The 15169-nt window shown below is 35.8% G+C and overlaps 1 protein-coding gene across 1 annotated transcript in view; it reads left to right on the top strand.

The window, feature by feature from the left end:
- CLCF1 (cardiotrophin like cytokine factor 1) overlaps positions 1 to 15169 on the top strand; it is a 37686-nt gene that overhangs the window by 837 nt on the left and 21680 nt on the right. Inside the window, exon 2 of the mRNA XM_072424204.1 lies at positions 10718 to 10881. Coding sequence (XP_072280305.1) covers positions 10718 to 10881 — 164 coding nt within the window. The remainder of the gene's footprint in view (positions 1 to 10717; positions 10882 to 15169) is intronic.

The raw sequence follows: 15169 nt of genomic DNA, 5'->3' as shown, positions 1-15169 counted from the left end.
ATATTTTTATATTTATTTTATCTTTATATTTATTTATCTATCTAACTATATTATATTCTATCTGTCTGTCTATATTCTGCATGTCTATCTATCATTCATTGTTCTATCTATCTATCTATCTATCTATCTATCTATCTATCTATCTATCTATCTATCTATCCTTCTTTCTATGTAATCTCTTTCTACTTTTTATCTGTCCATTCTTCTGTCTCTGTGGTATCCTTCTAAATATATTCTATCCTTCTGTCTGTCTACCTATCCATCTACCAATCTACCTATCCATCAATTCTTCTATCTATACAATATCTATCTTTTAGTCTATTCTTCTATCCATGTGATATCCATCCCTCTATCACTATATCTCCCAGTGTATTTTTATCTAAATGTATTTTATCTATACACCTATCAGTCCTTGTATTTATGTTACAAGATAGATAGATAAATAGACAGATCAAAGGAATATAAAAAATATTTATAATATATATAAATAATTAGATAGATAGATAGATAGATAGATAGATAGATAGATAGATAGATAGATAGATGGATGGACCCCTTTTCACATGTACTTACGTACAGAAGTCCACTTTATTGCATTACCCATGCACTTTTCTATACAATATCCCTGTATGTGATCCTGAAGCTGTAGCTGCAGGTGGGCACTACCAGAGGAATAGAGTGGTTGAGAATAAGAGGAGGCATGCGCTGGGGCTAGGTATCCTGGGCGTCTGTGTGATTTTCAGGGTGAAACATGAGAGGGGCCCTTGAGACAGACACTTGTAAGAAAGTGTCAGTATCAAAGACAGATTGAGACATCTCTCAAAGTTCCCCACCCAAAGCACTGACAGGCAGCACTTTAATATGCAGCTTGTCTTACTGGCTCACCTCCCCCGTCCTGCACTGTCTACCCCCATTGTAAATCTACTACTAGTATTTCAGACTCCTGGATACACTCTGGTGTAACACCTTGGTCCTGTCCACATCTGCTCACCATTTTGGTATCTTTTGCCCTCTCGCTGTATATAATGCTTAGTAAATGATGTGTTTTGGTTTTAATCTATTTTGCTGCCAAATGTAGCCGTTTTCTTCAATAGGGCATGGAAAATTGCAACAATTAGCTAAAATGTATCAAATAATAAAGAGTAAACAGAACGGAAAAAAAGCCCAAAACATTTGGCAAATAAGAATGCGTAAAGGTTTAGGTCAAGCCATGGAAATTTCTTTGTGTCGTTTAATAATGCGTTTTACCGGGTGTGTAGCAGCTAAACTGTTGGCTGAAAAAGATTTTAAGGTTTTTTCAACTTTTACATAAAAAAATCGTAGTTGCCCAAAGCAAAGTAAAATTGTCAGAATTTATTATTAACCCTGGAAAAAAACGTAATTGTTTTGATAAATTTTGATATATTACCTTGACAACTGTCTAGAGGATTTTCCTAACTTTTATGAGATTTTCTCTCACTTCCTGTTGAATCTATTGGAAACTGAATAAATGGAAATGTAATGTTAGGGCTGAATGCTCATTCCTCCCACCCCGGAATTTCTGCCTTAAAACTCACATGTGCCATTTTGAATGTTCAGATTTATTGGATGCTTTATACAGCCCAATTGAAGGCATAAACTGAGAAATTGATGAGGTGCATCAGGGTTAAAGTGTATTAAACCCAACAAGAATGTAATATACTGCACCTTACTAGTTCATAACTGATGGATGAATTGGTTTCCTTCTAGAAGCTTTATTTTTACCTGGTGATTCTGACGTAGACAGGCTGTCAATCACTGGTCTACATCTATGGTAAAGCCATGTCGTTGGGGCTGAAATAAGACAAGATTCCATTTACTGGCCTTCCACATGCTACTCTTCTTACCCATGTCCATGTCCCTCTATTAGTGAAGACTTCAGGCCTCTCTACCCTGTTCAGTCATCATAGATGAGGACAAGTTTGGCAAGTTGTGTTTTTTTTTTGGTTATTGGTGGTCATCTCAAACCAAAAAAATGAATTCAAAGCTTAACTGGGAATCCGTGATGCCTTCTACAAAATTTTAATCATTGTGTATGCTCCTCCTGCTTTTATTTTGTGTTTCTCCTATGATCCCCCCCAAATCCACCCTATGTGAGGTGTTGAAAAAGTTGCCGTGGAACAGATTGGAGCTCACTGCTGTAAATTAATTGGCAGAGGAGGTCTTCTGCTACCAGTTTTCTCTTCTTATTGAGCTCTGCAATAAGTGACTGTCTTTGGCTGGCAGAGGAAGCAAGTAGCAGAAGACCACTTCTGCAGTAATTGGCAACTGATGAGATACTTTATCATGAGTTGGTCAACACTAACAAAGGTTTGAATAGGCACTGCCAATAAAAAAGACCAATGAATAATTTTTCAAATCAAAAAGTGATTGATACGAAATGTAGAATAGAAAGTATCTTGTTAGATCAGGTCGAAAAATTTCCATTGGTCATACAAGTAGCTGATCGGTTTTTGAGGCCTCTTGGTCGATTTCTGTATTTATGAATTTTAGAGCATTGATGGCATATGCTTACCTTCATTCATTGTTCAGAAAATTGAATGAATTGACTGTGCATTGATTGTGGTATGTGGTACTGGTTTTAATGTTATGTTTGACATTTACATTGAACAAATCGATTGAACTGAAAATCGATAGATTAAAGTAAATTCATCTATGAATAGTTTAACACTTCCAGATGACAATGGAGGGTGCAAAGGTCATTAGAGAAGGTCTAACATGATTAAAAGCTATTTATTTTGTACTAAAACACTTCCGAATGTAAATTTTACAAATTAAAGGAGAATATAAGAGATTTACATACACTTTAATTAAATGATGGTATTAAGTATTTCTGATTGAAGTACCCAGAGATTGTCAGATATGTTTAATAGCCTCTGTGCCACCAAGAGTAGATATTTCAAAGTTCTATGAAACCCTCAAGGCAACAGCTTAATATTGATGAATTAGGAAGGATTGTGGTTAGTCAACTATTGGAAAGGTCAGTCCATCTCTTTAAAATCACAAATATTCCAACTATAGAATAAAATTTAAGAACAGAAATACTTTTTTGTTTTTATCTGGTTTAACATGAGCTTGCAATGTATTCTCTGTGTTACAATCAATTGACATAAGCTAATTAGCCTACTGCAGGTTTGGGTCCGTCCTTAGCTCTGCCTACTATTTAACCAAAATGGAGCAAGAAGGAGGGATTTGGTCCTCCTAATGCACTCCTTTGATGGTAAATACATGAAAGATTTATAGTAAGGAGTAAGGCTATGTATACATGTCAGATGAGTCCAATAATTGCCTCAGAGCTAGTATCATTTGAGAATCTGGTGTGTGTCCAGCGCTCGTCTGACAAGGTTCATGGATCTGTCCTGGCGGATCCACGAATGGCGAATGATCCTAATACAAGTGAAGGGTAGAGAGCGCAGCAGGGTGCTGCTCCATTGCTCTCCTACCTCCATAGACTAGAAGGGCATTGTAGTGTACGCAGCCTAAAGAACCTTAAAAAAGCAGGTGGGTTGAGCTGAAAGTAAAGCCCCCAAAAATACCTGAAGCAAGTTGCAACTTACAAGCAGTTATTGGTGGACACATCTGTTGATTTTCATACCTATGATGTCTTCTATTACCTTAGGATTTGTTACCACCATTGTGGTTGAATTCTGCTGTACAGTGATTATAGTAATAATTCAGTGTTAAATGTATTTTTGGTAAACAGAACAAAAATAGGAATTTTCTGTTTTTACACCCACTATGGATGGCACCATACATAGATTTGTATGAATGTTTTTTACATATTTGTCTAAAAGAGATCAGCTTAAAATAATATTAGTCATCTACCATCCCATCAGCTTTAGGGTAGCCACTTTAGTAATATTTTAGAATGTATGTTTATTACAAACATAGGGCAGCATGGTGGCTCAGAGGTTGATACTGTGGCCCATAGCGCTAGGTCCCAGGTTAAAAACTCGACCAGGACACTATCTGCATGGATGTCTGCAGGCTCTCTCCGTGTTTGCTGCATAATATGTCGGCGTAATAATAATATACTATTGAATAAGCCATATATGATATGAACTATACTTTAAATAAAATTTGGCATTTAGAGACTTTGGTTGATACACCAACCATGATATGATGTTTTACTGGAGCCAAACAGACTTTAAAGTGGAAGCCAAGGCAATCTTTTTCATATATAGCAATCCCTACTGCTAGTCACTGTGTCTTATATTTTACATTATTGAAAAAATTGTGTGGCCAGAGTAACGAATATAACAGAAAGGCATTCTCAGTCTTGACTTGGGTAACAATTCCTTTTGATTGTATTAGTGACTTTGCAATATGGCCAGGCCTGGATTTACTATTAGACATATTATTATTATTATTACACAGTATTTATATAGCGCCATCATATTATGCAGCGCTGTACAAAGTCGATAGTCATGTCACTAACTGTCTCTCAAAGGAGCTCACAATCTAATGTCCCTACCATAGTCATATGTCATTAATACAGTCCAAGGTCAATTTTTAAGGGGAAGCCAAATAACCCAACTGCATGTTTTTGGGATAGTAAATGTGTGCCTATAGACAAGTTTAGCTGGGGCACTTGAAATTGCCAGGGCCAATATAATGCTATGTCCTGGTCTTTTACTAGAATGCCCACAGCTGACATCCCCTAGTCATCCTTTCTTGTATAGCAAAAACATCATAATACAAGGATCCCCAGCAAGCTCGGCCGGGATTATTATTAATAAACAGAATTTATATTGGGCTAACATATTACGCAGTGCTGTAAATTGCAAATTACAGACAGATTGCTGGTTGCAAATTACAGACAGATACAGACAGTGACACAGGAGGAGGAGAGGACCCAAAGAGCTTACAATTTAGGAGGGGATCTTTAACTAAAAACTTTGTTCAGTGAAGCACTGAACACAGTATCTGATCTGACCAAATCCTCTACCTGCCATGTACTCTCTTTTCCTGCTGCATTCTACATAAATTTCTAAAAATACAAACATGCAAATGGGAAACACCCTGAATATACACAACAGGATCACTTTCTGCAAGCCTTTACAAGATATTTAAAAGACTATAAGTCTTAGTTACAAGTGGTAAATGCAGATCCGATAGTTGTGACTATAGCTTTAAACTAGTATGGTATACTGGTATGTACAATATACTTAAAACAAGTTTTGGTTATACATGCCCAAACAATTTTTGGACAGGGTATGGAGAGATTACAACCTCTTGCTACAATGATTACTAATGTTCTGGATTTTCCATTGTAAGATTTTCAGTTATACTGCTTTAGAACTTACAGGGGGGAATTTTAGTATTGAATTAATATTAATAACATTTTATATTATTTGCAATTTTATTTCATTTCCTTATCCGGGCACCTTGTGCTCAGGGAACAGTGGTCACCTGCCCATGGACTGTGCTATGCCTGCACTTGGAAAAGTTGGCTTGTTACTCATTTCTCATTGTAGGATCCAACAAATGAATGTGCCTTATGATGATTTGGGTCAGAAACTTCTAATTATGCTCATCCATATTTTTATTTAATCAGACCACATTTATTTGTTTAGTACAACAACATTCTTCTGTAGTCAAGGAAATAAAGTTTTAAAAAAATGATCCTACATTTCAGTCTACCCAGTCATTCCCATGTACAACAAGTTCTACCTTTCTATATTCTTTGCTGAAACATTACTGTATCTATCTCCCTTGTGCTGTATATTTAACTTTTGTCCTTCTTCTCCCTGTTTCCTCTCGTCATTATAAAGCTCACATGTGCTTCCCATTACATGTAAAAACAGAGTGAGAAACCAAAATAGGAGAGATAGGTGTCGAGAAAAAAAGAAAATGAGCAAAAGAAAATCGGCCCTAAGATTTATTTATTTTTAAAATTATTTTCAGAATTCCATGTCTGTGACATCATTGAGTTTTATGTTGTTTTTCTGCACAAAATTGCCGCAGTTAGCCAGCTATAGTGGATCTTTGTGTTCAGGACAACCCTTAGCGAGTAAGGTTTTCAGCAATTGGGCCGAAAGCCACTTGTGGCCCTCAAAGTTTTTGCTTTTTTACAGCTCTTGTGGGGTCAACATAACTTTTTTTTTTTGTTAAACGTGCGAGATGTTACTTGGATTGTATCAGCTTCTATTTGAAAAAGAGGAATTGGAAAGATTGTGTAGGATACTAGCTTAAAACGTACAATAATTTAAATAGTCAGCTCTTTTAAGATAAGATAATGGCTAGATTTATTCCTGAGTACAATAGTTCTTTTCAAAAAAATTACTCATTTTTTTTGCATTTCTTCCAATATCTAAGTGTTCATCTCATTCCCAAGATAATCACACAATAGTTGGATATTGTATAATTGGTGAACAATTAGATTTCCATAGAAAGTGTTTGTCTCCAAGTATTTTTCTTCAAAAGTTTTTTTGCCCAGATAGTCAATAAATGAGATTTTTTTGCCTTATAACTAAAGTTTGAGAAGGTTAAGAAATTTAGAGGACTTTTTCAACGTCACATGTGTGGGAAGAGTATCAGCCATTTTTTATGTGCTTCATTAAACTGCCAAAAATGAGAAAAATACTTCTTGAAACTGAAGTAGCATGTAACTTATAACCCTTCTTTTTGCTTCGTGACTGGCCCAGATTTCTCACATGTGAGCTATTTTCCTTGTAAAGCAATAATAATTACTTTATTAGAGTAATATCTGGGTTGGTGAAAGCACTTAATAAATGAATGAGCAGGAAAGACTACTTTACTTTTACTTATAGTGGTGATTACAGCAGGGTGCCCCTTGACAATTCTCCCCATCTCCTCTCTCCATAAAACTGAACAGCATTATGTGTATGTACTCATTAGTTTTAGTGTTGCTGGAAATGATCAAGAAAGATAACCTCTTTTTTTGTGTCCTCTTCTTATTCATGGTTCCTTTGTTCCTAATCTTCACAGTAATTTCACAACCTGGTACGTATCTCCAAGCTTTATTGTATACTGATCTTGTTATAGCCACGGCTGATATACATCTACAAATGGTAGATGTCTGTCTTTACTCCTGATCTAATGGGTTTATATTTTTGAGTTATTAACTAAGGCAAGTGTGATTTAGATGAGTTATCAAAACAAAAATCAGTATTTCCTTAAACTAGAAAGTCTAGAGAGTAGAAAAGCAATTCTCAGCTAAGGGCATGTTGAATCCTAGGGTTCCTCCAGAGGTTGTTAGGAGTTATTCAATCTTTGGCTAATTACCCTTTAATGTGATGGTAGTCCCATAATGTCAAGTCAAATGCCACTTGGCAGAGTCAGTAGCATAACCCCAAAACTTTTTTAAGCTATTTGTAAAGGATGTATTTGTTCAACTAACGATCAATGTAGGGGGTATTTTATATGAGCCTATGGTTTTAGTATGGGTTCTCCAAGACCTGAAAATTATTTAAGGGTTTCCTCAGGGGTAAGAAAGACAAGAGTAAAGCAATGACTGGAAGATGATTATTTCAAACAGTCAGAAGAGGAAATTAGCCTGTTTATTTGGTTGTTTTAAGTCAGAAGCCCTTTCGATCTTTATGCATCGTGATTTTTCCTGCATGAGATATTTTTGCTTTGAATGCATCCAAAGACAGATCTTTATACACCTTGATTGCAGATTGGAGACATTATGCATGAATGTATGCAAAGAAACTAGAGTTACTTTTCTGACATTACCATACTTGGTTTGAAGGCATCCATAGACAAATTTTTATATACCTTAATTTTCCTGTAGGTAATTGAGGTTCTTATGTCTGAACATCAGATGTGAACAAGATTATCTGTGATACTTTTTCTGACATTCATTCTTCAAAGTATAATTGGGAAATTATACATGAGCATCCAAGAGCATACCATGACTGTTTTCTCTGATATCAATTTTCTAATGGCAAAGGCATCTTCAGGCAGCTTATCATCTATCAGGCAGAAAACAATTAAATGATGCTTGGCTAGGCATGGGTGATATCATTAAGCCTTTTTATTCTGAATCCCATAAAACGTGTTCCAGTTCCTGGAACAGTTACAGAGCTAATGCTAAAGCTGTAAATAGTGTATCAGGTAAATATTTGTTCCGCTTTATTACCACGCTTTATATTTGTATTGCTTTATGATAGCAATTTTATTTGGTGGTTACAAAATAAGTGGACCTTATTTTTTTCATGCAGGGTCTACTTTAAAGTACCAACTGCAATGCTTATATAGTAGAAGAGTAGAAGATGTGAATTTGTTGCAAAGGTATTTAGTAGTAGTTGATCACATTCAACTAGACTTGTTCTCGTAAATTTGAAGATGTTTTGCAGCTTTAGTTCTGATGAACTTAAAAAATGGCTTGGAAAGCTCCTTAGTTCTCATGCCCTTATGAAGTACAAATTAATGTGACTATCTACTACTAGATATATTTCATGACCTGGAAAAATTTAACCTTTTACAGACTTGTTGAAGAAAGTGTGATTTAACGTGATGATTCGCTTTTCTGACCAATAGGTTGGATGTGGGTCCTAACAATTTACTTTTTATGTGTTTTCTTTCGGTCTGTTATCCTAAGCTCTTTGCTACATTCAAATCAATCACATTGTTCTTATCTACATCTTTGGACTACAAAACACTCTGCTATTTTTGATATAGGGGAGAGCTGTTCTGTAGGTGTGTCCTAGGATAGCAATGTGGCTTATCCACAGATACAGTTGTTAGTCTAGGACAGGAAGCGTATTAGTGACAGTATTAACAGTTACAAATTAGTTACAAAACCCCCCAAAAAACAAAAACTTATTCAAACACCACATCTGAGGACTGGTAAGCTGCAATATATTAAACATATTTATGAGTTTCTAGCTGTCTGTATCTGCTTGTCACATTTAGTTTTTACTGGTAACCTCTGAGTATGCATTTTTTTCATCATGCACTTGGTTTGTGGCAAATTATCTTTTAGAAGGTTTTGCTGTCTGGTATTAAAAACTGGTATTAAAAATAACAATAGTATATAAATAAATACCCAATAATTATGTTTGAGAGGGCTATTTAATATAATAGTTGTAATAATAAAATTAATATCAGGTTGCTTGTACATAAAAATTCTTGCCCCTGGAAATCTAAATACGACCTAATAGTTTAGTGTCGGTCTTTATCACAAATATCGGTTTTGTTGGGTTTATCCTTTATGTGTGTGCAAAAGGAGTGATTTTCCAAAGTACATCCAGTGTCTGAATTGACAATTAGAAAATAATAAACCAGACCTTGGCAGTGGCGTCTATTCCCGGATACAAGCGATTTTTCCATCCTTGGAAGTATGTATGATGGAAACTAATTGCAGATAAATTTTTCAATAGTTAATCATAAGTTTTCCTGAAGATCGGAAATTAATATTCATGCCAGAAGTAATTACACCCACCAGCAATATAAAAACAAACAAACTACTACTTCATTACTTTAAGGTTTATTTATAAAAAGTAAATCTGACATTTATGAACAAACTAACTCTGGAGGAGAATCCTCATGACAATAATTGATTCTCTACCAAATTTTGCTAAATGCCAAATTCACAGCATTATAAATGAACCCCTTTAAATCACTGATATGGAAGAAGTATGTTAAAGTTGGAAACACTTATAGGGTTGCTGGATATGGCCAGACAACCAACATTTACTAAATGAGAAGTCAACACAGGCATTACTCTACAGAAACATTTAGGTCTGTCCTTTTTATACCCACAAAGGAGTGTGGGTTGCCCATAGTAATCAGATTCTAGTTGTCATTTCCAAGCAAAAGAATAAATGAAAGGCCCTGATTGAATGCAATGTTATAAACCACATTTCCACAATCAGGATACATTACCAGTCTGCATACTGTTACATTATATGTTATATTGTGTATGGTGTGTTATTTAATTGTACATGTTATTTAACATTTTGGTCAAACAAATGTAGTCTGATATTTCTGTTTTTCCCCTTTTTTCCTTCCTCCTCATTACACATTTTATTTCTATTTTAAAATTTTAACCTTCTTTTATTTTTCTGCTACCTTCTAACAATTTCTTATTTAAACCCTTCACAACCCCCCTCCCCCCTATCCTCTGTATTTCCTAATTCCTTTTCCTTTTCAATCTCTCTTCCATCTACTTTTTTCCTGTTTTACTCTGTATGTGCTCCGTATATATTTTTTCTCAATTATTTCCCCGTATTTATTCCATGTATAACTCTCATTAAATCCACTCACCCACTATGACAACTTTCTTGTATTTTCTTACTTTTCTGCGTTTTTCCATCCGCTTTCTCACTGATTCTTTTCTGTCATCAATATTTCTTTTCCTTTCTCTATGTTTTTCCTTTTTTCTCTTAAACTCCAATTTCTTTTCTACCTTTTTCTTTATCCTGTATCACTTTCTTTTTCTCTGCTCACTACTTTACCAATTCTCCGCAACTCCTGTATCCCTGCCTCTCCACAATTCCCTACTTAATTGTAATTTTAAATTTTAATGTCTTTCTTTCTTTCTTTCTTTCTTTCTTTCTTTCTTTCTTTCTTTCTTTCTTTCTTTCTTTCCTATTCCTACTTTCTCTTCCTTCCACTTCTCTTCCTTTCTATTTTATTCTGTTCCCCCCAACATCCTTTTTTTTATCTCCCATAATTTGTCTCTTCTATCTTTTGCACTACAAACCTGGTCACTAACTGTCTCTTGAAGAGGGCTCACAGAGAGTCCTATGTGCTATGCTGGTATCTCTCTTGCATGCAGTCTCTGTCAATTCTTTGAACATAACAGATCCTCTTGCTAGAAGCTCAATACAGAAAAGCTACGATCTCACTAAATACCTGGAACACCAAGTGCGTTCCCTCGCTGGACCATATGTAAGTAAATAACTTTTTTTCAATTATTATTGTTACAAAAGTGATGCATGTACTGTTTTTGTGTATTTTTTTTGTAGCAGTCGCCCTATGTTTGGAAACTATTGGAAAAAGGTAATGTTTTTTGAGACTTTGATTAATGAGGTATATAAATAAACTTTAAGCTGTCAAAAATGTTGGATAATCATAATGCCACTATCAGCTTTATATGGATGTCTGCAATATTATCTCTTACTTTTCCATTTTACTGAGGCAGAAGTCAGAAGACCAATATAAAGCGGTCACACAAATTATGAAAAAAATGACATAGGATCTTATCTTGATACCCTTGGAGAAAAAAATCTGCTAAAGCTCCCTTACCAAAGTCTAGTAAAGTGTTGGTAATCACAGTTTGTTTTATTGTGAATTTGGGCTTTTCCCATGTAGAGCTAAGCAACTGTTTCTCTTAACGGCTGCTATTACCAATAGCAAATATTTACCTTCTCGTTGGGTTTTCTCGCTTTGATTTTGCCACCTGATATAAAAAAATAAAACATGGTGTATGTAAGTGTTATGGACCAACTTGAAGCTTTTTATGGTTGAAGGCTCTATGCTGATCTCCATATGACTGATATGAAAGGAATAAGTCCTGTGCTTCTCGTACTCATAAATACTGAACATTTTTCTATAAAAAAGCCAGTCACCAAGCAGCAGGGGAGTGAAGGAAAGGTCAACATGTGGTACTTGGAAGAGGGAAATGTAAGCCAACTTGGTCCTTGGTCCGTGTTCCATGCTAAACTCAGTGACATCAAGTCCAGTGGCTTGGTTTATGTACACAGTGGTGGCACAGAGGTGGGTGTAAATAAGTGCACTTCAATATGGGATAACAACTTTTTGTTTTGAACTAGTTGCCTCCCCTGGACTTGTGGGCAGGTGATTTTTAAATCATTTCCCCCATTTGTTTTATTTATATTAATATAGATAAGGTGGTCTTTTGGTCTTTTTAGATGAAACCTATTTGTTTTCATTTCATACCTTGGTATAGTCTAGTGGTTCTCAAAATGAGTGTAAGCTTTCAGGGGTTCCATGAGTCAATAGCAGGAGATGGTCCTACCTTGGCTGGTCCATAAAGGTTACATCCTAGTAATCTATTGTATTTGATTGTGTATTAATAGTAAAGGCAAGGAGCAACGAGTTGTTACTTAGGTGTTAAACAAAGCTGGGAATTTTGGGGATTTTCAAATCAGATGATAATTAAATCATTAATGTACCGATTATACAGTTTGTTATAAGAGAGGAAAGGATTAAAAGAATAGATACATTCTTGTTCTCACAAGCACCCATTTAACGATTAATATAATTAGGTGCAAAACATGTTCCTATAGCTGTTTCACAGGTTTAGCTATAGAAAGAGTCCTGAAAGATTTTATATATTTGTGAGTGAGAATAAACCTAATCCCTCTTGTGGGCAAGTCTGCTTGTCTATAAAAAATTCATGATGAGGATCTAATTTTAAGAATTAATCTATCACTCTTAAACCATATGAAAGTAAAGAGATGCCACATCAAAAGTTAACCAGTGGTTGTTGTCTGACCAAACCTTTGGAGTATCTATAGACGATCTGTTGTATCTAGAAAAGAATGGAAGATTTCTGACAAATTGCTGTAAGTGTTGGCCAGTGAACTGTGGGAGTTTAGTTGTCAGGGCAATGATACTTGGGGTGATTGGCCTACCTGGGGAATTCATAGGAGATTTATGCATTTTGGAAGGATCATATAAATGGGGGACTGTTGTTTTTAGTTCAGACGGGGGATTCCTCCTAACCCCAAAATGCTTTGATTTTTGTATTAAACGTAAATAAAAAATTTTTTTGGAACCTTCATACAAAGTGGCGTTTCTATGGTCTGCCTTAATATATGTAGAACAGAGCTGCCTTGTTAGCTTCATTGTTGTGATAATATTATCATATATTCAGAGCTTCACACCAGTTACTTTAGTAGTCTGGGGGAGTAGGCACTCCTAGAAGAAGTACCTTGGGTGCCATCTGCTTGTTTTTCTGCTCCCCTACTGTAAGAATGGAAGTATAGTGAATAAAGGGACAGTCTGTTGGGGAGAAAAGAGCTAGATAATACAGTCAGGAAATTAGGTGGACTATAACTGACATCCTGCAGCTTTAAGGGCACACTGTGGGAAGCACATAGTGTGAAGTGAAATGAGAGTAATTATTTCAGAAGAAAAGCCTGTACAACTCCACAAGACTGAAAAGAAACCTGAGGTCATCTTTAAAGGAGATTGGGGGTAAGACTTACCCAGACAGCAAAAATACTTTTAGTAGAATTGGTAACATTTATAAACTCTTAGTTTTTTATTCCTGTTCACATTCTTAATAGGACGATTTCCTTTCACTTACCACAAAAATTAGCTAGTAAATCACTTTTGGAATGGAGAAACATCAGGTTTTTTTCTGCAATTTGCACTTCTTGTCCTGGTGACAACCACTCCCATCATTTCTTGTTCAGGTACCACTGGGACAGGAAGTAAGGAAAAGTCACTCTTAGTGGGATTACATACAGTAATAAAAAAACCTAATATGATTCAAACCATTCCTCACTCTATCCAAAAAAATGTTTTGGCTGGAGTTGGGCTTTAACTTCATTCCAAGTCTACTCCACCTACGCACATTGTTTGCAACATTAACCTTGTAGTGACTTTATTACAATTGCAATTACATTCACTGTTTGACCTTTGGACTATGCACTCCCAGTATGTGGCTTTTGCAAAATAACAGGTACTCTATAAGGTTAACATAATGATCCCTTATACTGAAAATCAGTTTCAGTGCTTTTGCTACAATAGTCACCATTTTTGTTTTAGGCATTCTACCATGTTTTATTAATATTTCTCTAAAGACAATTTATGTGCTGTAATCCACATTGACTCATAATAAGATTTTATGAGATTACTTAATAACCTTTGTGTATAAACTGCCTCCCCGTGCTGCCTTGCCTTGCGTGATACTGGATGATTTTGCAGAGGCCAAAGAAAAAATTTGGGTAAACAATCATCCACCTGCAATAAGTATAACTGAGCACTTCATATTTTTGTACAGCCCTGCTTTTACCAACACTTCATATCCATGAAACTGGAACCAAGTGTTTTAGATTAGGTGGCAATAATTACCCCCCCCCCCCCTTTCCTCATGAAGTATTCAATTGGAAATACTTTATTTAAACCTTTACATATGTAGAGTCTGATTTTCCTATTGTCATTGTGTGGTATTATCAAGCCAAGATCCTAAGGACAAGGCCCTCAGAAAGAAGGTTGTTGATTCTTACAATTCTTTAAAAATATCATAAGGATTTCTATATTATATTGCGGGATCCGAAATCAACTATTGCATCAGTTACACTGGGTACACACGTCCAATGGTTGTCGCTGATACCGGAAGAGAATCTGGCGTGTGTACAGCGCCCATCGCCTGAACGACCATCCCAGTGGATCCACAGAAGATGGACGACGAACGATCCTAATGCAAGGGAAGTGGGAGGGCATGCAGCAGGGTGCCGCTCCATCGTTCTCCCCCTTAGTCGTTGGAAAAAATCGTGAAAGATCCTTTCCAACAACAATAATTGCACGTGTGTATGTAGCTTTAGTGTCAAAGTGGGTGCATCTATGATTAGGAAAGTGATAGCACCAATCCAAACTGCATGGGAGGTATGCCTTTGCTGTCCAAAAAGATCATTAGAGCATGAATACAAATTGAAATAAAACAGGCAAAGGACACCTATTGGAACAATGTAATGTTGAATGAGTTGTTTGTCTAGATTAGACATATTTTGACTTATTGTGTAGCTGTGATTGACTGTAGTTGGGCTCATGACTTTTAGCTTCATAATAACAGAATTAGGTTAGAAAATTACTCACCACCTACTTCCTATAACTACCCCTCCTCATGAAGACACATGGTTTCCACTATATTGCAGGGATGCTGCTAATTATTGTCTGACAGTCATTGTTTTTCCTATTTTGGGTGTCACATAATCACAGATGACTGACCCTTCCATTGGCTGAATTTTAGAGATGGGAATAAAATAATAAAAGAATAGTGATGTTGTGTCCACCACTTTGATTTTAAACACTGTATTGATTTATTACCCAATTGCTGTTAGAATTTGTTTGTTCAGTTTTGGGTTTGATTGGGCTCTATATAGATATGTTCATATAGGTTCTATTTCAGACATGTCCTGTTATAGAATGGCAACCCTCTGTCTTAAAGTTGTACTTTTAGGTTGTTACTCACCTGGGCTTTAGA

The sequence above is a fragment of the Pyxicephalus adspersus genome, chromosome 10 (assembly GCF_032062135.1).
Source record: "Pyxicephalus adspersus chromosome 10, UCB_Pads_2.0, whole genome shotgun sequence".
Classification (NCBI taxonomy): domain Eukaryota; kingdom Metazoa; phylum Chordata; class Amphibia; order Anura; family Pyxicephalidae; genus Pyxicephalus; species Pyxicephalus adspersus.
The sequence above is the reverse complement of the archived record's forward strand: the minus strand, read 5'-3'. Positions and strand labels throughout refer to the sequence as shown.